At 34.0% G+C, this 26,841-nt stretch overlaps 1 protein-coding gene across 1 annotated transcript in view; it reads left to right on the top strand.

Annotated features, from left to right (window-relative positions):
• The window catches only part of bonsai (28S ribosomal protein S15, mitochondrial), a 40,474-nt gene extending 37,026 nt beyond the window's left edge, over positions 1 to 3,448 (top strand). Inside the window, exon 6 of the mRNA XM_090404108.1 lies at positions 3,047 to 3,448. Coding sequence (XP_090260234.1) covers positions 3,047 to 3,391 — 345 coding nt within the window. The 3' untranslated portion in view covers positions 3,392 to 3,448. The remainder of the gene's footprint in view (positions 1 to 3,046) is intronic.
• Positions 3,449 to 26,841: the final 23,393 nt, after the last annotated feature.

Below are 26,841 nucleotides of genomic sequence, written 5' to 3'. Positions count from 1 at the left end.
CTTTTCAAGACCCCTCAAGGACTTTGTGATTGTCTTTAGGTGGGAGATGAATTTCATTGTCTAGTGTGTGAAACCACCATCCTACTTATTGGAAACCTGAAGCAGCTTGAACAGGTTCCATGTTTGTTCTCTAGAGCAGGGTTTCCAGACCATGAAAAAAATGTATACATAAATAAATATACAAAAAAATACAATAATTTTAAAAATAGGGAAGGAAAAAAAAACAGCTTGCTCACAATATGAATGTATTGTAGATGTTAAAACAAACTTTGAGTGGAAGCTACATGAAAAAAAAAGTTTAACCTAGAGTTTTTGGTATAATTTTTTTTCTAATTTTGTCATCAAAATGATCTTCAATTGAAATGACTGGACAAATGTTAATAGTGATCCTAAATATCAAATTCCTTTAAGACAGAGAACATTATGTTGCTAATAAAAATGCTTCAGCTGCAGGAGGGAAACCTGCAATGAAGCTTACTGAATTATTTTGCAAGTAAAAAATTATCCAATTATAGTTGGAAAGTATTTCAAATTTTGCTAAAAATGGAATCATAATGAGAAAAAGAAACACCTTATCTAACACTCTTGAACATTGGACTAATACTACCTAACAAACTTCTGTCCTACACTAAGCATTATGCCAAATGAGCATTAGAGATAGTGAACTCTTACAATTGCTTAAAAATTTTAATCTGTACCATATATATTTATAGTATGATTAAAATTGTTCAGAGTAAAACTTTTTATTGTCCATATTTCCATATTCACAATTATGCTGTCTGTAACAGTGATATTCAAAGAACTCCAGTAAATAGTACCTTGTAAAAAATCTGTCAAGTTCTTGTTTTATTAAATACTGACACATAATTTTGACAAAATGAAATTATGTTTTTGACATAAATTTTGTCTATATTGAAATGACTTGAGTAGTTTTTATAGATCCTAAATACCAAATTTCAAATAAATTCTACTCAGCCAATGTAGAATTATTAGTTTGAATCATTTGTTAATAGAAATATGCTGATTAAAATAAAAAATGAAACAGACATCTTGTACATATCCTATGCCAACAATTTTTTTTTTCCCCTTTGTGCTCCTTGTTTATCAGTTAACACTCAAATCCTGACATGGCTTGCCACTTTAATTTGTTAGTTAACTATAATCATGATGATTTACACTATTTGTATAAGGTTAAGTAATCCTGTTATGGATCAAGCCGTATTAGATAAATATCTATTGCCAGCCTGGCTGGCCGAGTGGTTAGCGTTGGTGGATTGTGAGTGGTGGAAGCAGAGCTGTAGAGTAGATGCCCTCCCTCGATGAGTCTTTGGACTCCCTGGAGGTGACAAATAATAATAATCTATTTCCCTTAATTTTACAGGTTCTATGGCCTATATATTTGGCCCTAGGTGTATTGCATTTGATGTTTCACTATGCTACATATTTGAAAGGTTTCTTTCTCTTTTTATATATGTATTTTATTAACATGGAGTTAATAAAATACATATATATAGGTAGTATACCATCATAATATCCCGTACACCCCTTATATCAGGAATTTGATGATATATTAATACCCATGAGTTCTAAACAAAGTGCATTCAGTAATGGACAGAAGCCTAAAAAGGCCAAGAAAAATGATTTTTAACATGTGGTTCAATGAAAGTATAATACATAAGGAAACAAGAAACAGATCAGAGGGGCAGTGCAAACTGGTGGAATTTTTAATACTAAATACATGGCTTATATATATAATAAATATGGAGAATGAACTGTTCATTTGGATTGAAGAATGGCATAAGAAAAACTTGCCTCTGAACATTGGTATGATTTCTGCTAAGGGGCTCTCATTCTTTACAACAGATGTAAGCAGCAAATCCCTCTGGATCAGCACCACAGAAACCACTTTCATTCTCAGCAGAGGCTGGGTCCAGAAATTTGAGAGGCATTGTTACCATAATGTAAAGATTACTTTGCATTAAAGCCTACCCTGGTAACTCAAGGAGCAGGAATATAAACCTTGTTTTCGATGCTGATGAGACTGCATTATTTTTGGAAGAAGATGCCTCAGCATACCTGTCTAGCCATCAAACAGAAGAAGGCCAAACAAGAAGTCTTAATGTCAGCCAGTCCTGCTTCTCCATCCTTTAAATCCTACCACTGACAAGTATTGAATCCTGTGGCGAATACTAAGGTGCATGCCTTGTTCTTAACTATGTAATAAGATTTTGATACAGTATTTTCAAAACATGGATCTAAAATGTTACTCAATGTTACGCAGTTAAAGCCTGCTAAATGCATTTAAATATTTTTCTGCTAATCGTAAATGGTTGCATAAGTGTTTAGAAAACATTTTGGGCTATTTGGACAAGAGTATAGATTTTCTTGAAATTTCATGTTTCGGAAGAAGTATTGACACCTTCGAATATGGAGACCCAACTGTGTGTGTGTGTGTATACAGTATATATATATATATTTTTTTTAAAATAATTTTTTATAATATATATATATATTATTACTTTTATATCTGTTATCATTGGTGTTATTCTATTCATTACTATTGTATCATAATTTCATTTGTACTACTTCAATGTAAATAAATTTCAAGCTATCTTTAAAAAAAATTTGTATTAAAACTATAGTGATCCTTCTACTCTCTCTCCGATACATATTTAAAAACCTTAAAATATTGGGTCAAGTCTGTTCCAAACACTACAAAATGTCTTCAAAGGCAGAAGTTAATATCTGTTTTACATATATGTAAAATTAAATATCTTAACCATGTCAATCAAATGGTTTGATTGAAATAATAAAATTAGAATGGCTTGACAGATTTTTGTAGGAATTCCAAATACCAAATTTTAGAAACCTTGGTAGCTTGGTCATTTTATGAAAAATTACACATGGAATTGATTAATGATTTTGGATTTATCATTCGGTGATGCTTGATCCCATGACTGCAAAAACTTGACACATTAAATATTTTAGATTATATTATTTGTGTATTAATTTTATACTAAGATTGTGTTTTTTCTTTTCCACCTAGGATAAGAAAGTGAAACATGCGTTGAATACTTTGGTAAGTAAACGAAATAAAGCTTTGAGATTAATGAGAATGCACAACATTGACAGATTTGATTGGCTGATTAAGGAGCTTCAGATAACATATACACCTCCACCACTTGGAATAATTCCTGTTAAATATACCCGCAAAGGTGAGATACGTCGTTTAATACAAGAACATTGTGATAAAATAAGAAATGATAAACTGAATGCATATCGTGAAAAACTAAAAGCACAACAAGAAGAATTTTTGAAAGAAAAAGAAGAAACATACAAATGGATTGCAGAGCAAGAAGCGGCTCTAGGCCTGACTGAAAATAAAAATTAACATGAAAAGCTGTATTATAGCAATAATAAATTATTACTCTAAATCAGTGTTTTTAAACTTTTTTTTGACTGCAAACCACAATGAGAAATACATTGTTGTAACCTGGTACACAAGTTTCATGAAACAATACATGCCCTTATTACTCATAAAAACAAAACATATCAAATGATTTTATTAATATTTAAAATACAACATAGGGGAAAAAAATTCAATACAAAAACAAATTTTTCTATTGCTATTGCCAATAAGTTTTCTTATTTCTTACTTCTTTCCATGTGAATTTGTGTGCATTTTTATGGCGGAACATGGTGTTAATAACTAGTCCATGTCCTGGAAATTCAACAGGTACTTATTAGCTTTGCTCTTTTCTTCCAATTTTCCAAAAAAGATTTCTACATGTCTAACCATTTCTTACTCTGTTTAGATCTCCAATAAAAACCAACACTGCTCCTTTTCCACAGCCATTTATTTGCCTCTAATGCCTTGAAAAATGGCTCAAGTTCTTCTTTGATAGTATATTTCACTACCTTTCTGATGTTTATCTGGAAGATAAATATCAGGAAGGCAGTAAATCCTTCTGTTGATCCATAGGCACAAATAAATCTCATTGTCCATTTCCCCATTCTGATGTTCACCTACCTCGCTACTGCCTGCTATTCAGGATTATTCTCATATTTAGTATTGTCTGCTAGATATTCTTGTCCCCTTTTCATTCCATGAATATAACATCTTTGCTCAGATAAATCTCACCTGTTTTTGTCTTCTTTGTTTTGGTAATGTCTATCATACCAATCTGGTACTTATGTCCAATTCTTCTGCTAGTTCCAATCTTGAACTCTGCTGATGTTGAGTTGGAGTTTGTTCCAGTAAGCTGACTTTTCACCCTGGTGCCTTTACAAAAGCAATGGGTAGGAGGTCTTGTTTAACCAGGCAATGCCCCAGCCATCATGAAATTCTGTCATGTTATACCATCATTTTGGTTTAAGCCAATAAGAATACAATTTGGTCAGCTAAATCCCAAAATAAAATCTACTAATAGGATACACCATGAGGAGGTGAGAATTGGACATTAGGTCTGCAGCCTTGGTCAGCTCTCTGCATTCTGCTTGAAATTGGTGGCACATAGGATATATTGATGTTTATTGTTGTTTCAGGTATGTGGCTACAGATATATTCACTATACGGTATATAAGTTGCCATATAGTAAACAGACAGGTGAAACAGACAGGCTGACCTTACCTGGTGTGAGACCATCTTGTTTTTTAAAGTTCTTGGGAAAGAAATCGAAAAACCAGAATGCAGAAACCAAAAACTAGGTTCCAGATTTCAGAGATTGCATTCAGTACTGCCTGCAATAGTCCATCTCAAAGGGAGATTCTGGCGGTGACACTGGTTGTGTATATTTTCAGAAGTGAGGAAACTAGGAACTCTGTAATCTGCAACTAAGTAAAGCCGATACTTTGTTTTACAACCAATCTAAGAGGTTACTAACATTGGGAATTGGCTTTATATCCTGCAGTGTATTTTGACACTCCCCTAATGTATGATATGCTAAATCCTATGACCTCTTCTGATCTTGAATTAGTAAATTTGCATTGGTTGATTGTTTTTTGAACAAAGACTTTTATATCCATTATTGATGAATCATCATCATTGAATTCCTGTTATGTACTCTCAAGGGGTGTACAGGATATGATAGTACTACATGAAAAAATTACATCATTACTAACTCCCTATCTACAATTTTCCTCCAAATCAGTCTGTTACTTGTCAAGACTCCAACATTACCAGATCTTATTTCTATCGCCTAAGGCACTTTTTACCATATCAATCCACCTATATTTTGGTCTTCCTCTAGGTCTTTTTCCTGCCAATCTGGCAGAGAATACTTGTTTTGCTAATCTTTCCTCGTCCATTCTGTTTAGGTCACCATACCACCTGAGATTAGCTCTGCTAACACATTCCTTAATGCTGACAATGTCAAGTTCTTTCATGTCATTTTTGATATAACATTGCCATTGATACCATCTGTTCATGCCCCTAATCTTTCTCAGCACTCTCATATCGGTAGTCTTTGGTCGAGTGTTTTACTTCTGACCCAGCTCTCAGATCCATAAGTTAAAACTGGTTTGAACAAACTGGTATACAGCTGATTTAGTGTTCCAACTAATTTCTTTCTTATTCAATTGACTTCTTACCATATCAGCTTTGTTGATTCTGTTGTCTATTTCCATATTTAATTTACCATCTTGGCTAAAAACCATGCCTAAGTAACTGAAATGTTTTACTTCGACCACAGGTTCTCCATTCACAATGCAGTTGACATTTTCAGTGATTCTGCTTATTATCTTTGTCTTGTTATTGCTGACCTTCATACCATATCTATTACAACAGTTATTCAATTTAGTCAGGGAATCTTATAGCGGATTTATTTAGAAGGGTAACATCGTCTGCATAAAGCAAAGAGCTAACATTAACACCACCAATTTTGATATCAGGTTTAATACCACTTTCCTTCATAATGTGATCCATATAGATAATGAATAACAGAGGGGATAATGTACATCCTTGTCTCACACCAGATTTAACATTAAACCATCTTCCTGTACATCCTTCAATTCTAACTGCCGACTTACAACTCAAATACAGACTAAGTATTGCTTGATATAATGCCCTATTGACACCATATAACTGTAGCGTATTGAATAGCTTCTCTCTTGGCATCTTGTCATATGCCTTTTCCAGATCGACAAAACTTAAATACAGGTCTTTGTTATATTCCCATGCTTTCCCAACTATTTGTCATAAAGTGAAGATCTGATCCTGACAGCCTCTATTTGGCCTGAATCCAGCTTGTTCATCACCAAGCTTTTCTTCCACAATTCTCAACCATTTCTCAAGTATACTTGCATAGATCTTGCCAGGAACACTCAGTAGAGAAATACCTCTGTAATTCTCACATTCAGTTTTATTTCCCTTTTTATATATGGGTACTATGAGAGCTCTACTCCAATCATCGAGTATTTGTCCCTCTGTCCAGGCTTTCTGAACTATGCAGTGCAGCCACTGTAAGACTTTTATACCTCCATACTTCAGCATTTCTGGTCGAATATCTATTCCTGCTGCCTTTCCACATTTCAAGCCTTTGATGGCTTTTTCTACTTCAAGTATGGATATGTGTTTCTGACTGTATGCCTGTTGAATGTTTTTTACCATTGTGCTATCACTGCTTGTTTCATTTAGCAATTTTTCGAAGTAATTACTCCATACTTCAAGGATATCTTTTTCTCCCGTTTTCATGTCACCTTTATCGTCTCTAATTCCTTTGGTAAATCCTTAGAATTTTCCCCTAATGCAAAGCATATTTCCTTGCGGAGATGTATGATGCTATGCATTAAGGAAAACCCATACCGGTTTCGACCTTTATTGAGGTCTCGTCAGTGGGAGCTAGTTTCTGGCTCCCACTTACGAGACCTCAATAAAGGTCGAAACCGGTATGGGTAGTGACCATTTCCTTAATGCATAGCATCATACATCTCAGCAAGGAAATGTGTTTTGCATTAGGGGAAAATTCTAAGGAAAGTGGTCAATACTTCACCTTTACAATGGGTTGCCTAGTGTTGCACTTTGTGCAGCCGCAAACTTGACTTACTTGGAGAAAAAGGATTAAAAACCTAGCTTATAAAATTGCTTGGTATCTATAACATTTATTTTCTATGTTCTTACCAAAGTCTTCTGATGAATTTTGTTTAGCTAATTTTACAGTGTTTAGCTTTCTTACATTTGTCTCTGTATTCTCTACGAGCACAAGCTGACTTATTTGCCAGGAACTTTTGATGTGCTTTCTTCTTTTCCTTCACTACCTCTTTAACTTCCTGTGTCCATCATGGAGTTCTGATTTTTCTGTCCTTGCAGACAACCTCACCACATGCCTCTCCGGCTGAATCAATCAGGGTTTTCTTCAAGGCTTGCCACTGAATCTCCAAGGTTTGGTTCCTGTTCTCAAATTCTTTCATTTTTTTTCTTCGATAATATTTGTGTGTTTTAGTCTACAGTTTGCATCTGAGAGCTGCTCAACTTTTATTCGCTTTAAAACTTTCTTATATGTTTTTCTTTTCAATATGAAATTCAATTTTATCCTGTTCATGACTAAATAGTGATCACTTCCAATTTCAAATCCTCTGTACACTCTGGTGTCCTGCACCAGGGAGAAACCATCAGTATCAACAATAACATAGTTAATGAGACTTTTCTTATTCCTTGCCCCTTCTCTCCATGTGAATTTGTGCACATTTTTATGTTGGAACATGGGGTTAGTAATAACCAGTCCATGTCCTGAGCAGAAATCCAACAGATATTTGCCATTATTATTAGCTTTGCTCTTTTCACCAAATTTTCTAAAAATATTTTTGTATGTCTGACAATCATTTCCTACTCTGCTATTTAGATCCCCCAACAAGGACGAACTTTTCCTTTTTCGTTGTATCAGTTGCTTTTCCTAAAGCATCAAAAAATTCCTCCATTTCTACCTTAGTAGAACCTTCTGTGGGACCATAATCACAAATAAGTCTCATTGTCCAGTTCCCCATTCTGGTATTTGCCCACATCACTCTACTTGAGACCGCCTACCATTCAAGAAGGTTTGCCTCGTATTTAGTGTTGAATACTATGGCTACTCCTTCTTTTCCTTGATTGTCATTGCCCGAATATAACATTTTGTATTTAGTGCTCAGAAAGATCTCAGTTTTCGTCTTTTTTGTTTCAGTCACCCCTATTATGTCGATCTGGTACTTAACTAGCTCCATTTCTTTGTCATTCAGGACTCTTATGTTGATAGTACCGATCTTTAACTCTAGGGATGTTGAGTTGGGACGTGTTTTAGGATTTGTTCCAGTAGCTGACTTCTCGCTGGTTCCCTGGTGAAAACAATACCTTGTTTAACCGGGCGACGCCCCAGCTGGCATGAAATTCTGTCATGTTGTACCATCATTTTTTATTTTGGTTTAAGCCAATAAAAATACAATTTGGTTGGCTAAATCCCAAACTGCCAGCCCATTCTCATTCGTTCAGTATCTAGGTAGATACCCAACAGGGTGCACCACGTGAAGGTGAGGATTGGACATTAGGTCAGAAGCCCTGGTCGGTTCTCCGCATTCCTTTAAAGGCTATGTGGAGGTCTCCTCTCAGATATACAGCTTTGACCTTTAAGCACCCCCTATTGATGAATCTTGTATTTTATTTTATCTATTTATTTTTTGCAGTACTAAACTATTAATAGAAAATTATTTCCACGCTATATAACCATACACTCTAACATTAAATAAAGCCACCTTAGCATCTCAAGTATGCTTCAACCTTTGTGATTGCTGAATTATGAATTATGGCCAATACCCATTTATGCAATACTGCACTTACTCATACAGTGGTTTCAGTGACAAGATGCTGCTTTAAATTAAACTATTTAATTTAGTTTTCATAGATGCAGCTTGCCTTGCATCTCTCTGTTTCATTGTTTTGCTATGAACTGTTTAGCAACAACAACATAAGTTATGATTGCAGATAAAAACCAAAGTAAGAATACTGATGCATCTAGTGAAAAGAAAACTCTTAAACCTGTTATGTTAGATACTAAGGTCAAATTAAATTTTGTGATGATAGTATATTGACGCTAAGATGTATGGTCCATTTCACTGCTGTTGTTTAAAAGAAAGATAAAGTTCTTAGTGAAGTGAAAAGTGCTACACTAGTTAACTTCCCTACCAGCAGGTGGATGAAATAGTGAGACCAAATTGCACTTCTTATCCATGTTATTCAACGGGTGTTACAGAATCTTATCCAGATTTAGCTGGACATCTATAGACGTCATGGCCAGCTGGTGGGTTAATACTGTGGTTATCCATAATTATATGTAACAATCTTATTTCCAAAATAAGAGATTTTCTATTTCGGTACAAGTTTTTGCAAAAATTATTCTATATTTTTCATTTGTATAATGACACAAATAATTTTTATGATGTCAGTTGCTCACATACTGTATGTGATTGCTTAAAAATGTTACCTGAAATGGGTAATGGAAGAAATGATCTGTTAGATGACAGTGGTAAGAACCTAATATGCTGTATGACTGGGTGTGCCTGTATGTATTTACATGCTCAGCATCATGAATGACCTCAAATACTAGAGATCACATCAGCATTACCTGAGTCTATCATCTCTTTATGATAAAGAAGACAGCAAAAGAAAACCAATATCTTGCTGCCATATTCTGGGATGAACAGGATTTTATATACACACAGACATACATGAGGGTGGTCTGAAAAGTTCTCAGCCTCGACCATAGATGGCAACATTATTGGCAAGAGATTTTTTATTTCTATGTTGGTACATCTGTCATAAACATCCATGTGAAATTGCAAGTCATTCTATCAAGTAGTTTGTTTTATACAGCTGTCTGAAGCAAAAGTGTTGTCTATATCCCTTGAAATGGATAAAATTGAGTATCGTGTGGTTATAAAATTCTTTGTAAAAGAAGGTTTAACACCAAAAGAAATTCATTTGAAGTTCATAAAAGTTTATGGACACTCTTCTCCTTCATTTTTGACAATTAAGATATAGGCTGCAGAGTTTAAATGTGGCTGTACCAGCCTTGAAGATGATCCACGTGAAGAACGTCCAAAAAGTGTAACACCACCACCAGAATCATTGATCAAGTGCACGATACGGTATTTGATGACCGGCAAGTCAAAGTGCGTGAAATTGCTGAGACTATAGGCATTTCAAAAGAATGTGTAGGATATATTTGCATGAAGAATTGCATATGAAAAAGCTTTGCACAAGATGGGTGCCATGCTTGCTCACAGCAGATCAAACTTGCATGAAAATCTCTGAACAGTGCTTGGAGCATTTTAACAAGAATAAAACTGATTTTGTGTGTCAATTTATTACTATGGAAAGACTTGGATTCACCATTACACACCAGAATCCAAACAGCCATCAAAACAGTGGACAGAAGCCGGTTGTTCAGCACCAAAGAAGACAAAGTCGGTTATATCAGCAGGAAAGGTTATGGCACCGGTGTTTTGGGATGCTAAAGGCATTTTGTTTATTAATTATCTTGAAAAGTTTAAAACAATAACCGGGGAATATTATTCTGATCTTTTAACCAGACTAGATGAAAACATTCATGAGAAAAGATCTGGTTTGCAGAAGAAACAAATCATCTTTTTTAGCAAAAAATCAAGTGTTTTGGCAATGGGAAAATTAAGGGATCTGCAGTATGAATTGTTGGAACATCTACCCCATTCCCCAGATTTGGCTCCCTCTGACTTCTATCTCTTCCCAAAACTAAAACTCTTCTTTGCTGGTCAGTCTTTTTCTTTGAATTAAGAGGTGATTGCAGCTGTAGAGGGGTATTTTGGAGATCTTACTGAGAACCACTACAGGGATGGGATGATGGTGCTGGAATAAATGTATTAGTCTTAAGGGAGATTATGTTGAAAAATAAAAATAATTTTGAAATCATAAATTCGTTTTTTCATTGTTAGGCCGAGAACTTTTCAGACCACCCTCGTGTGTGTGTGTGTGTGTATATATATATATATATATATATATATATATATATAATCTGTATACTGGAGGTAAAGGGCACTACGTTCATTTTTTTTACAGAATTGAGTTTTAGGTATATTTTAATGTTTTGTTTCATGCTCTTTTCAGTTGTGCAAAGCACTATCACCTGTGTGTAATAATAAGTGGATTAGCTAGTTGGAAAGGGCACGGCACTAAGTGGACAAGTAGCAGTTTACTTTGGATGCATAAAAAAATGGACATAGTGCCCTTTACCTCCGGTGTACAGATATATAAACTGTTTCATTCAGCCATGCTGTAAAACTAATAATCATGAAATAAAAGGACTTTGCTCTTCCCCTTATCTTCATTACAGAATCAGCAAAATGTCTCAAAATTAAAAACCACCTTTGTGCTGGTAACCAAAGTACAGTCCTGAGGTATCCAGGTATTTACTGACTTTGATATAATTGTAATTCCATATTACAAACAGAATTTCTTAGAATAACAAATGGATCAGATCAAGCTTCATGATCTTAAGCAATGATCAGTCTAGAAAGCATGAAGCGGAATGTGCCTCAGAGATCTTGCAGATATTAGAAATTATGCTCAATCCTACCCATTTCACCAGAATCTTAGCAGTAAAATTGGTTTATAACTCAGCAGTGATTCAGTTAATAGCATATCATATACGTACTCAACAGTGCCACAAACACACAACAGTTTTGTACAATATTCTTATTTGCAATAATCATGGTTATTATATACAGGGTGATTATAAAATAACATGTTCAGAGCCCTCTAGCGAGTAATGTATTGGACGAAACACAGCAATATTCGGTAGACGTACACAGTGGAACATGGGGATTCAATTTAACGAAAAAAAAGAAGTACCAAAAATCAACAAGGGAAATTTTGATGCTGTTTACCAAGCAAAATGCATTAATTTGCATTATCGCGTTTCTTGTGAGCGATCATGCAATAAAAGGAAAGCCTGTGAGATTTCGAAAAGCAGTTCGTAGACGAACTGCTTTTTGATGCCTTACGTGAGCATGCTTTGTTAGTCAAACTTTATTATCAACGGAACAATAATGAGAGTGCTTGTTTTCGTGATTTTTGGCATACGAAAAGGACTGATTAGCATAACAAACTTACAAAAACTGATTTGGCGATTTGAAACTACTGGAACTCTAGCAGTGCAGGTAGGCAGGGGATGCAAACCAATCAATCAACAAGTTGCAACTGCTATTGTGGAACAGATGATGAATGTGCAGGGTACCAGCAGTGCACAAGCAATATCCCAACAAACGGATATCGCATACATAACAGGGTGGAAAATACTACATCAGATGTTGAAGTTTTACCCCTATAAAATCAAGTCATGTTCAAGAATTGTGCCCACATGAATCGACTTATCTTTGAGATTCTTAGCACGCATGGAGGTGGATGATGCATGGCCGTGGCAGATTTTATGGAGTGACGAAGCACACTTTTATTTGAATGCCGATATTAACACACGCAACTGTCACATTTGGGCTGCAACTAATCAGCACGTGTCTGCAGATGTCTATCCACTCGCCCAAAGTCACAGTGTGGTGTGGATTTACGGCATCTTTTATCATCGGTCCATACTTTTACAAGGAAAATCACATAAATGGACCAGTGACCTGTTCTGTCAATGCTAACAGGTATGCCAATATGCTACAGAACTTTGTGGTTCCACAACTGCAGCAAAGAGGATGTCTCGATTCAACCATCTTCATGCAGGATGGTGCACCACCCCACATCAGACTTCAGGTACAGCATGTTTTGTGACATTTCTCTGACAGAAGAATCATTAGTCGTGCATTTCCCACGCCATGGCCACCGAGATCGTCTGATCTCAATCCTTGTGAACTTCTGGCTGGGGGGATTTCTTAAAAGCATTGTGTATCAAGGACATGTACCTGATATTCCAGCTTTGAAAGATCGAATGTTACACGTGAGACAAATCTATTCCGATATGTTGCGAGCCACTTGGGAATTTTGCAGTTCCCAAGTTCCTGGAACATTAGAATGGTGGTCATATTGAACCTCATTTGTAATTAACAATAAACATCATGAAATTGATGTGCTGTCTCTCATTTGCCATTTAATCATTCATTAGTCACACCTACAAAAATTTGGCAGCACCAAAATTTCCCCTGTTGGCGACTTTTGGTACTATTTTCCCCCCGTTAAATCGAATCCCCACGTTCCACTGTGTACGTCTACTGAATATTGGTGTGTTTCGTCCAATACATTACTCGCTAGAGGACTCTGAACACTGAAGTTATTTTATAATCACCCTGTATATAGTTTCAATCTGTATTTTTCTGAATCTTATTTTCTGTAGCTGAAGTCCTTGCATAGAAGGACAAAAGTTACTGTTGCTGTTAAAGTAATACTTAATTCTTTTATAGTGTTTGGCATTAATCAACTACATAAACAAAAATGACAGGAGGAGGGATACCTCTGATAAAAACAATTGTGGCATGAAGGCTGACTATATATTATATATATTGTTTATAGGCTTGAGGAGGGATGTAAATGAAATGTAATGAGTAATTATTATGGAAGATTTTAAACTAACCAAACAAAAATTGGAAACAAGGAAGATGTGGACCTGAAGTTTGTGTTTCAACAAGGTAATCACTATGGGAGAGTGATCATATAGCTTTAACTTGGAAGGTAATTGAGTATATGGATTACAGAGCAAGTAGTGTTATGACAAGATATGGATTTTTGGTTGAGAAGGGATATGTAAAACTACAGAGCAAGTAGTGTTATGACAAGATTAGAAGGGCAGCTTGAAGCAATACAACAGTTGCAGAAACTGTATGGGAAATGATTTATTCTTCAGAGCTGTCAATTAAGATGGTTATCAATAACTTTTCTTTAAATTTTTTTCAGATATGAAAAATATCTTAATATTTTAAATAATTTGTAGTAATACATGGAAGGCAAACTATTCTATATATACTGTGATGTGAATCTTTCCATATCAAATAAAAAATAAATATCATTTGTTGAATGTTCAATTAAATTCTTTATTTTTCAGATAAATTTCCCAAAAAAAGTATTTAATTGTAAATTAGACAATTTCAAAACAACTTAAAATTTCTGCATTTTACAGATGTCCCTCTAAAATAGATGTTAAAAGAGTAAGCCCATCTGCTCTCTCGTGTATACAAACAAAATATTAGAACTTGCAAATAATACATTAATGACTGCACAATGGTTTATATACATTTCAAGTTGTTTTACTTTCAAAAATCGGATAAACATGGATATCAAAATAATTTTCAGAAATATAACTTGTTTTACAACTCTTTGTATTAAAAACTGCATATCTAACAATTTGCAAATAACACAGCATGTTAAAACATTTAATACTATTTACAACATTCTGTATATGGCCATGCAAACAATTGTCAAAATTAACATCGGTATAGATATTTTTTGAGTTCTAAGTTATCACAGAGTAACTCAGTGAGTGACATATTACCATGGAAGTGTGTGTTTGGAATGCATATTGTGAGATAGCATTTACATCCCTTGTAATTTGATTTACAAATCCAGGAATACTTTATTTATAAAGAACTAACAAGCACCTTCTGAATAGTTTCAAACATTATTTATCTAAATGTGCTAATTAGCAACACTGTACATATTGCCATTTCTTATATGCAATAGTGTACACAATCATCAACACCCTAATTCTATGCTATGCACTTTGAATTAAAATTGCTTTAAAATTCATTTTTTAAAGACTAGACTAACATTTCTATAATATCCAGACATTTTGTATACATATTTAAAATATAAGCAGTGATTAAATGCATAATTATTTAATAGAAAAAAAAAAAGTTATATACAAGTTATATATATCTGCTGCTCTTGTGTAGTATACATAACTGAAGGCCATTTTATGTTCTTTATCCCAAAAAGCTTAATTTGCAAATTATTTTTCTTAATGTTTATATGCATATTACATTCCAGTATTAGCCATTCAAACACCTCTTTTCTTAAAAGATTTTAGTTTTGATACCTTGATTGAAAACATCAAAATAAACAAGCCACGTATGTTTTTTTTTATGTTGAGCCCATACATGAAAGGTTGGTTGATCAACCTATAGTACATTAGTACCATATGTATAAATTAAACACGTGTTATAATTTCCGAAAAAGTAATAACTTTTTCTTCTCTCAAAACTTCAAACGAGATTAAACTTTAAATTTTAGCTATTTATAGTACAATTTGCTTGAACAAGTAAACAAGCTGTTTACTTGTTCTTGGAATACTAAGAAAATGATGGAGTGAGATTGATAGGCCACTTGGAAAGAAACTGAATTATGCATGGCCGTAATTGTTTGAATAAGCTACAATTAGTAGGTATCTACTAATGCTCATCTAGTCCAATCCTTTTAAGGATTGATGTGGTACATTAACTGTGCCACAGAATGTACTTTTAAATTAAATTAGTTTGGCCACTAACAGAAAACTGACAGGCTGTTCCCCCCCCCCCCCCATACAATTTAATTAAACTCCAGTGGTTTTTATTACTTCAGATGTTCTAAAATAAAATACTGTCACTCCTCCCACCTTGAAGATTTTTTTTTAAAGATTTTAAGCCTTATCAGTGTTATGGGGGAAAAAAGGTTGTTTACTTGTTCTTGGAACACTAAAAAAATGATGGAGTGAGATTGATAGGCCACTTAGCATATCAATCCATAAGAGAAAGAAGAAAACTTATTAAAAAAAAATTATTATTATTTATAGTTAATTTGAGGATTTTGTGTATCACAGTTTCTTAGTGCTGGTTTGATCATGTCATTTTCAACTTCTAAGCTGTTGTAAGCTTTATCTGAGAGAAATATGCAGAGGGTCCAGATTATCTACAACATGAGCTGAAATTGATGAAACATAACCAGATTCTGATAGCATACATTTTTCTGAGCCATATGAGCTAAGTATGTGAATGGCTCAGCAAACTTGGCTACAGTTTGCATTCAGTGCATGACTGATAGCTGTGTATTCAACTGTCTTATGACTATTCAGTAATAAGATAAATAATCAGGGAGTAGGCAAGGCCTTTTAACCCTATCTAGCTTTTAGAGACTGAATGGGAAGTTCAATCTCCACCAGTAGCCAATCAGATAGTTGGACCATGACTATCACTAATTATAAGTGACAACCAATGAAGAGATGGGCAAACTGCCAGGATATGTTACTGTCTGAAATAATGAGAGCTCTACAGTCGATTTTCTTGAGTTTAAGGGATAAAAAAAATCCGAGTTTCCAGCATAGAAAACCTGCTTCCCTGTCTCAGAGATCAACTAACTTGGAAAATGGTCGAAGAAAGGCTTAGAAAAAGTTCCTCTAGCCAGCAACTAGACTTCAACTTAAGTCTTTCTTCATGTGTCCTAGCACTATAAATGCAAATGTCACTTCCACTCAGCTAACAGAATATGTTACTATCTGAAATAATGTAGGTTCTATTCGATTTTCTTGAGTTTACAGGACAAAAAACCTAAGTTTCCAGCACAGAAAACCCACTTACCCATGCTGGAGATCGACTAACATGAGAACTAGTTGAAAGGCTTAGAAAGTCGACAGTAGGACAAACTTTAGTCTATCTTCATGCAGTCTAGCACTACGAATGCAAACGCCACTTCCACTCAGCTACACAGGTCCTTTTTTTTCCCCCCAGTATTAACATATTCTTTTTTTATTTTTTTAAGTGGTTCCCACCCACAACATGCAATTTTTCGCTTCCTGCATAAAACTCACTAATGCCAGCGAATCTTAAAAACATTGTCATCTATATCTTATTAATTGTATATTCCATTATTTCAACTTTTTACCATCAGAACATTGCCCACCTTTGAATGAAAGAACAGTTTTATGACAGGTATGTAAGTCATAAAATGGTAACTGCAAATATTAGTAAAACTTAGTCCGAGATGCTTGCAGACAGGTGCTGATTCCTAAATGTAATTATAAGGAAAGTCCACACTATATAATGTTAAGTCTAATAATGGGGGAGCTCCATATTTGCAAACATCGTTACGTGCCCTTGGAAGAATTTTATGTGATTTCGAATACTTCAACAAAATGTATTTTAAGAAATTGACTGAAAAATGTAAATATCTCCTGTTCTATTTAAGAATGAATGTATGATGCCATTTTGAGAAAGTAGCTTTCATAGCTCAATTGATATCAAAAAGATGTCCTCAGCTGGAAAGACTTGGATTCAAATCTTCTCTGGAACACAAAGAACCTTTATCAGAGCATTCAGCTGAAAGTGAGTTAGCTGGTCTTGTATAGGCAGTTGCAGGGTTTTTCCCTCTCTCAGAAACTCAGGTTTCACCCCACAAACCAGCCAGAACACGTACCATTTACAGACAGGATTGACTGCCCAATTGTAAACAGGTTTAGAATAAAAACTGGGCTCTGACAGGCCATTGAGCCTGACATCCAAGTGAATGGGATGGGAGAAAATAGCCTTTGAAATATAATTGATTCTAGTACACAAAATTGAAATGAAATTATTAATATTAATCTAAATACAGTATTTAACTTCTGCTATAATGAGTTATCACTACACCAATAGAAAAACCACATTGCTGTGTATCAGGTGAACATTATTTATTTACTGTGTGAATCCATCAACATAAGACATGTATTTGTTTGATTTTGGTTTATTGATTTTTTTTAATATTAAATTTATTGGTGCTCTGCATTCAGAAATTAGATTTTAAAGTCTTCTAGTCCATAAACATAATGGAACGAGTATAATTCAGCCAGCTAAAGAGCAGAATTAATATAAACGTAATCCATGGGATAACATGGATTACGTTTATATTAAAACTTTCTTAGCACTTAAAGGAGTTCCACAGAATATAATTATTTTAAAATTTCTATTATTTTTACAGCTATTATCTGGTGACCCCCACAACAGCAGCAACTGAAGTTAATATAAATGCAAATTAAAGTGCAACTCAGCTATCTCTGAATGGTAAACTGAGTACCGAAGAAAAAATACCTAAAGATTACATTGAAAAAGTTAGAAATTCAGAAAATAATCTCTTTGTAGCACCATTTACTAAAAAGGACCTAGAAGAAGCCTTAAAACCAGGAAAAACCACTGGTATAGATGATATCAGAAACGAGACCCTAAGGAATTTGGGCAAAAAAACAACAGTGGTTGTTTCCGCTTTTGTTGGAAATTTGCTAAAATACCCAGCATATGGAGGCAAAAGTAATACCTATCCTGAAACCTGGTAAACCTGCTGAAGATCCAAAGAGCTACAGGTCTATAGCTTTCCTGTACTCAATGCTGAAGCTGTATGAGAGGTTAATTTTGAAAAGATTAAGTCCAGAAATAGAGAAAGTGCTGATAAAATAACATGCAGGGTTTAGACCAGGAAGATCATGCACTGGACAAGCATTAAACTTAACAGTTTAATGAAGATGGCTTTGAAAGGGGGATTAGCAACAGGAGCTATATTCATAGATTTGACAGCAGCATATCACACACTAAATCTTAGAAGGCTTTTATATATATATAGTCAAAATTTATAGCATGACAAACAGCTATCAGTTAGTGGAGATATTTAGGTCGCTGCTGTTTAGCAGGAGATTCTTTGTTGAATTTCAAGGAAAAAAAGAGCAGATGGCATATCCAGAAAAATGTGCTCCCCACCCCCCTCCTCTTCAACATATATATATATATATATATAGGTTAGTCGTTATTAGTATATATATATATATATATATATATATATACTAATAACAACTAACCTATAAACCCACAGTCAAGAACCTTATATGAAGATGACTAGGCAATAGCTCATCAAGCAAAATCCTTTGATAACATTGAGAAATAGCTCACACAAGAAACTTGACACTTACTATAAGGAAAACCAAATCCCAATAAAACCCAAATGTGTCTTTTCCATCTCAATAATAGGGAGGCAAGGAGAGTTGAATACAGAATGGAATGGTGTGAAATTGGTCAATTATCCATATCCAACTCACTTAGGTGTTACACCAGATAGGACCTTAAATTATAAGCGACACATAAAGAAGACAGCAGCTAAAACTCAAATACATAATAATATTCTGCACTGATTAACATCATCTTGGTGAGGTGCAAGTCCACAAGTACTGCACACCTCTGCACTGGCACTTTGCTTTTTGACAGTCGAGTATGCTAGCTCTGTTTAGAAAAGATCATCACATATCAAAATTATTGACAAGGTTCTTAATGAAACATGTAGGCATTACTGGCTGCCTTAAGCCTACAAAAATTGAATCTATACTCACTGTTTGGTATTAGACCTCCTCACATCAGAAGGACAACACAGAGTAGATATGAGCAAAAACAACAACTAAATGAACAGTATCCTTTGTATGGACATATTGCAGTACATAGGAGGCTAAGATCAAGGAAAAGTTTTACTCACTCAGTGGTGGTTGATTCCATAAAAGTTACAAGGTCAACAACAACAATGTGGCAAGAACAATCTCCAGAGGGCTCTGAACTTAAACAAATCTCTTCCTTTGGCTTACATCTAGGCTGGAAAAGACGGAACACATTGCATAGACTTCGTTCCAGAATGGGCAAATCAAAGAAGAATATGATCAGATGGGGCTATACAGAAATGACAGCTGCTCATGTGGTGAAACACATGGAATATCTTCTGCAACTGCCTAATAGACATTAATATGTACCCAAGAAGATTTAATGCAGTGTAATGAAATAGCTTTAAAGTATATTAGTCACTGGATGAGTGAAATTTGACAGTTTGTTTTTGTGTAATATTTTATGCAAGTAGCATATTTATGTCACTCTTGTTTTTTTTATGTCTATTCTTTTAAATGTATGCTTTTAATTATTTATATATATGCTCTTAAGTTTTCTGTAGTTCACACACAAAATAAATAAATTTATCCTTTTTTTTTTTTGCATGGGCATGTGCTTCAGTTGGTTAGGTTCTGTGGTTTGAGTGGGCAAGACTTACTGAAATAGAATATTTTTCAGTAAATGGGAAAATCATTACACCTAACTAGTCCTATCTGGAGAGCTACCAACAACAGATGATAAAGCAGTTCTGCATAAGTTACACAGACACAGTCAAAAAATTGTTTAAGATAGATTAACTACAAATATTTCAATTCACATATAGTGACCTTTAATGAGAAAGAGTTTGGCTATTTCTGAAGGCGAACAGCATAATGTTTTGGAGATTAAATGAGATTGATAAGATTGTTTAGTGATGACCATATGCTAGTCGGGCAGGCTAGGTGGATATCATACCCACTCTTCAACTGACAGGATGATTTACTCCTCGTATTTGTATATTCATGATATAAAATAGTATCTTAGAAAAAGGAAATGCAAGATCTTGCAAAATTTGTATCCTGGTGAATAATTACTTTGCAAGAAATTAATAATAAGTTACAATAATGTAATCTATGCAGTACTATCATACAGTATAACCCTTGAGGGTATATATATTAACAGGATACATACCGGAAATGATTATATAAAACATATAGAAAATTAAGTGTATGAGAAATTCACATATATTTTTTTTCAATATACGTGAATTGAAATATTTGTAGTTAAATAAATATAATATCAACATTATCAGTGGTATTTTTGAAGACAAAAGCAGATCAAGATATTACATTTACTTGTGGATTTTGGTATCTTGACCTGTTTAATTCCCTCTGAGGAGGAGGAGGAGGAGATGAAACGGAACAAACTTCTGAATTAATGTAATTATAGTAGGTCAAAAATGTATTACTTAACTGTACAATAAATGAACAGTAGTTTTATTTTTAAAATACAACTACAGAAACTAAAATTTGGTTTCAACTTTCATTTTATTAATTACAGTATTAAGTATTTAGACAGGTCAGCAGTAGTCAATTTTTCTCTAAAATCTAGTTATCACAATTTTAATGGGAGTAAAATAGATGTGTGTGTGTGCATAACAGGAAGTTCTAGAAAAGTAAGCATTAAATTTTGTTAGATCATTAAAACGCTTTTAAAGCAAAAAAAAAAAAAACATTAACAAATTAAAAATGGTTTGGTGAGTTCTCCACCTGATAACCTTTCAAGATTCACTTCTCTATTTGCATATAATTTTTTTTTTTCATTCTGTCAAATACATTTTGGCAGAATGTTTTTTTCTTGCTGATGAAGAAAAAAAAAAAAACCTACTTAACAGATCCCAAAATAATTCACTGAATTATATTGCTAATAAAAACAGAATCATAAGAAAGCAAATTATAGATAGTACTCCCTAGACAAGAAATATTTCCTTTCCTGCATAAGTATAGTAATTAAAATGTCAAGAAAAATCTTTCATCAAGACAGCATTTTATTTTTTTTAATGTGAATCCCATCCACAAATGGTCGAAAAAAATACCATACATTAGTACTGTAGGCAAGCTTGTTGGTTGGTAGAATTATTTACACACAATAGTTAGAAACTGTTCAGAACTGAACTATCAATGTCTGCTGGTTTTGCTAGAACTATCACAATGTCTGTGAAAAAACTGACATGGTTCAAAGAGCTCCTCCAGTGACTGACAATATTCTCAAAATCTGAATGTTAAGTTATAGTACATTTATGAAATTTTTAATATATTTTTGCTTATGTATTCTAGACATAATTTTGTGTTTCCTAATTTTGTCACCACACTTGGTTGGACTTAGTGAAACCAAAACTGAAATAACTCAGTTGATTTAAATGCATTCTAAATACCACATACATTTCATTAAATTTCATCAAGCCAGCGTAATTATCAATTTAAATTCATCTGCTAAATTTTGCAAATAAAAAAAAAAAAGATCTAATCAGAACAAAAACTGAACCACAGGGACACTGCCTTTTGTATCCTTGCCAATTTCAAATGAAGCAAAATTTCCACCTCTTTCTGATTTGGAGATTCCAAATGTCAGTCAAGTCCAGCCAGTCAATCTCCAAATAATTCCTACACTTTCTTAATACTTGTGATTTGATCCATCAAATGATAGAAATCACAGGTATTAATTATCTGTAATAACTATCAGTATCTTTAAAATGCAGCTACTGATATACATGCAGCATGTTGATATATTTATACCCAACTTCTTTTTTTTTTATTATTATTGAACATATCAAAGTCATGAAATCAATGTATTTATGGTTAAAACATGAGACAAAGAGTCTGGGATGTAGACTAGGCTAATTTATTTTATTTTTTTCAAAAGTCTTTTTGCACTTGACTCAGTCTGAAAATCATAAATTTGCCTTGCTTTCTGCAATGATTGAATTCAATTTTTTTTTTGTTTTGTTTATGAAACAGACCCACACAGCAGTATTAAATAAACTGTGCACTTATTAGCATTTTCTGACTTTGTTGTGAAGTTTCCTAGTGAACAGTGTCAATGCAGATGAAGCAGAGTGCAGTGATAGTTTCAGAATAATTTAACCAATTAACATTTATTAGCAAATGAAAATTGTTTATGGGAATGAGTGGTCAACATTGATATGGTTCACTGTTTGGGAGGATGTAATTCTTGATACTACTTTCTGAATGTATCACCATTAACTCAGAGTGCTCCATTCAAAGCTGCAAAAATGTCAGAGTTCATGAAGACATTCAGCAACTTCCTCCAACACAGCATGCACAGGCTTTCCCAATCTCTTCAAAGATTTGTCATGAATTTCACTGTCTTCGGTGCAGCCTAGACTTGGTTTCATCTGACTTCCATCTCTTCCTGAAACTGAAGGAAAATTTGAGAGAACATTGCTTAAATTATATGAGACGAAGACTGTAACTATCTGAATGTTGAGAAATAATTGTATAAGAAGAATGAAATTTAAGGAGATTAACTGTTTGTTTAATGAAATATCTAATTTCATTTCCAAAAAAGAAAAAATATTAGGAGGCTTCTTGGCTCCTCTGTTAGAATTCAATCCACTTAGCTTGCAGGTATATAAAAAGTCCTAAACAGGTTTAAAAATCAAATTGTTAGCCTTTTCTCTCTATATATTTTTAACATGCAATCAACTCACTGCAGTAAATACCATTATAGCAAACTTGTTCAATCTCTGTATACATTTAAAAAAAAAAAAAAAAACAGAACTACTAGGCTGGTTAATGTTTTAACCTTAGAACATAATAGTTGTAAAACTTTTTCTGTTACAAATTAAATTACACTTGACAAGAAATTATATGCTTATTTAACCCTTTTACCCAAGTATAAGCAAACAAAGTTTGCACGTGAAGTATCTTCATGACTAGGCTACTTGTATACAATCCCATAATGCAAAACATACTTCCTTTTGGAAGCATAGATTGCTACGTATTATGGAAAAGATTACTATGCAGACCAGTTCACCTTTCATTGAGGTAACATCATTAGGAGCTAGACCAAGGACGATATTGGAGTTAAATCAATTCAGATGGCATATGTTTTCCATATTCAAAAAGTAAAAGTGTATCACCATATTATTAAAAGACTCTGGATAAGAGACAGATTGTAGAAAGTTTTTTTATGATACATGATGTGCAAACTTTGTTTATTTAAAAAATATAATTTCTAGTTTGGTATAATTTACAACGAAGTGGAAAATCTTTCTACAACTGTCTCTGATCCAGATTATACACTATCTTACTATTTGGATATGGAAAATATAACTTCATTAATATCACTATATCTCCTGTGGTCTAGCTTTCACTGATAAGACCTTAATAAGGTTGAATCTGGCCAGGTAGGAGAACCCTTCCCACAATGCATAACAAATACATACCTGAAAGGAAGAAGTATGCTATACATTATAAGATACTGAGGCAAATTGAACTGAAGTCAACAAGCAGTCTTGTCATGAACATGCTTCACACACAAACTTTGTTTACACTTACATAAAGGATTAAAACAATATAACTTGTTTAGTGTATGTTAACCAAAACAAGAAGTGTGCAATGGCTAGACTGACTTTGTAGAGATTGATCCTATTCATTTTTCTTTAGTAGTCAATGTTATTTACAAGTTTTTTAGTCAAGTGCAACAAGACTGTTTTTCTGAAAATTTATGAAACCATAAATTGTATATGTGTGTGTGAAGGAGGGAAGACAAGACTGAAGAATTTTTTTTTAATCAATTCATGTATAGCATGTTAGCAGAATTACTAAACAACAAATGAAATGATACAGCTTGAAAGTGTTTAATCAACATAGTTCAATCCAGGTGCCAGCAATCTGGAGTAAGCGAGATTCTATATATAGTTTCTTTGAACAGATTCATTTGACTTTACCAGTAATACTGATAATACATGAAAGTGCATATGTTGTCTAGAGAAATACAATTTATAAAGAAAGTGCCAAAAAGGCTTCAACTTGGCAATAAAAAGGAAAGATAATAAATATTATTTTATACTAAGTAGGCAAGCAATGTTCATCTTTGAAAGTGAAGACATTTTAAGAAAGGGCACTTTTCTTCCTTAGTTATGTTTTACACAGCGAGTTCACTGAAGAAAAATAAATATTTTTCTTCAAACACAGGGTATATTATATGGATTCCACTTGTCTGACCAGAGATTTCTAGATCAAAAGCAGTAAAAAGGCAAATAGATGAGCTCATGGACAGAGTTCATGTCTTTTAAGTAGTCCAATACCATGGCAATTTATGCTGAAAGTTGCATTTAGTAAGGCTTTTGATTTGTTTCAAAAGTAAACATTTTCCCCCTCTAAAGCTATAAAATCCACAGCTTTGAAAAGTGTTTTTTCTTTTTTTAAATGCAATAATTAAGTCAAAGGATATGGTTCATTTGATAGTTCAATAATAACAGCCTATGAGATCAATGAATCCTTAATCAAAAATACTAATAAAATACAAATATACAAATTCTTGGGCATGCCCATACTAGAAGTTGGTGCATTAACCAACTTCTGGTATTGCATTATGTAAGTTTATCTTCAGTTAATCAATAGCTAGACTGACTTTGTAGAGATTGATCCTATTCATTTTAGAGGCAATGAAAGCAACTCGGACCAAATGCAGAGGTAATATACAAAGGCAATGAAAGCAACTCGGACCAAATGTTATATTATCACAAGTACTTGACCACTTACAAAACTTTTTGTTTCAAAACCAAACAATGTTATTATTATTATTATTATTCAGGCCTCCATGGAGTCAAAACTCATCGTGGGAGGTCTTTCCTAAGAAACAAGGTCTATCAAGACTCATCAAGGGGAGGTCCCCCCCCTAAGAAACACAAAGTCTATCATACCACTCCTTAAACTCATTGACCGTTCTCGCTCTCACCACTCCATCAGGCAATGCAGTCCATGGTTCAACTACCCTCCATGCAAAGAAACCACTCCTCACCCTCTTGCTCACAGTTTCCTTTCGTAACTTCCAGGGATGGCCTCTTGTCATCACTCCTTCTCACTGTTCAACCAAGCAAAAGAACTTACCAGTGTCAACTGTGTAACCACCTCTCAACAGTTTAAAAGTCTCATGTTTGCCTACTTGATATAAAATAATATATATTTAGTATCCTTTCTTTTAAGAAAATGAATATATTAACAGCAATTAATGTATCTCCATTATTGCTTGGCACAACTATCAACTACTGAGAAGAAACAACTGCACCTGGCCTCTTTGCTTCATTTATGCTGTCCCAGATGGACAAGCCAAGTATAGTGATATCTCTATTTAACCTGCAAATAACTAAATCTTCAATTAACTGACCTCTTGAAAGAGTTGGTGCATCAACCAACTTTTGGCATAGCACCATGTAAGCATACCTTCAATTAACGTAGGCAATCATTTGACCAGGAAACTAATTTCCATCTGCAGTCAGATTACTGCCATTACAGTGTGTGTGTGTGTGTGTGTACCCAATATGTATACAAGCACAGGATTTCAGACAGTATTTATATCCATGCATGCAGTGCAGCCAAGTCCTGAGAAAATGTCCCTAAACATCACTGCCTTTTATAAATAATACCATCAGTGGTATTATTTGTAAAAATGCCTCTCTACTTCACCTATTATTGTTGTAATGGTGTGGTGAAGAGGAATATAAGGAAAATGTCCAGTGAAATGCACCACTAGAATGTCTTTTGAACATTGAGAGTGTGAGAGTCTGATGTGTTGTTCATTGTGCGAGACTTCCCCCAACTCCATGACGTCACCTATTATTGTTGTAATGGTGTGGTGAAGAGGGACACATGGAAATTGACAAGTGAAATGCATCACCAGAATGTCTTGTGAACACTGGAAGTTTGAATGAGTTTGAGATGCAATATGCGTTGTTCATTGTGTGAGAACTCCCCTGACTCAATGAAGGTTGTTGAAATAATATATCCTTAGTATGTGTGCATAGAACACTGTGCTTATATCTTGCAGCTAATTACAGCCAACATTAAAATCAGATGCAAAAATCTGTCATTTTCAATAATTAGCTGCCATTCGTTATGAGTGCAGACGTGAAAATGTCATCAAGAAGAAAATCTTTTTCTGTTTTTTCACTCAGTGAACTATGACAACCATTAAGAAGAAAAGAGCATAATGTGGGACGTTGTAGAAGTAGAACATTAGAGCAGGAATTAATTTATATCTTTAAATTTTAATATCACTGCATGCAATTCAGATGGTCTGTATTATTTTTTTTTCTCTTAAAAGCCTTGTGATGCAAAAAATTACAAAATAAAGTTTGACAGAAAGAATATGCAGCTGTTAAATTAATATAACAAACATGTATATGAATATTTCAAAAACCAAGTGAAATATTTTCATAAATTAAAATAAAAAAATCATCAGCTTACCATCAAGGCAATTAAAATACAT

Source organism: Typopeltis vanoorti, chromosome 14, assembly GCF_054136105.1.
Source record: "Typopeltis vanoorti isolate ZY-2024b chromosome 14, IOZ_Tvanoo_1.0, whole genome shotgun sequence".
Lineage (NCBI taxonomy): Eukaryota > Metazoa > Arthropoda > Arachnida > Uropygi > Thelyphonidae > Typopeltis > Typopeltis vanoorti.
Note: the sequence above shows the minus strand (reverse complement) of the source record. Positions and strands in the feature narration are given on the sequence as shown.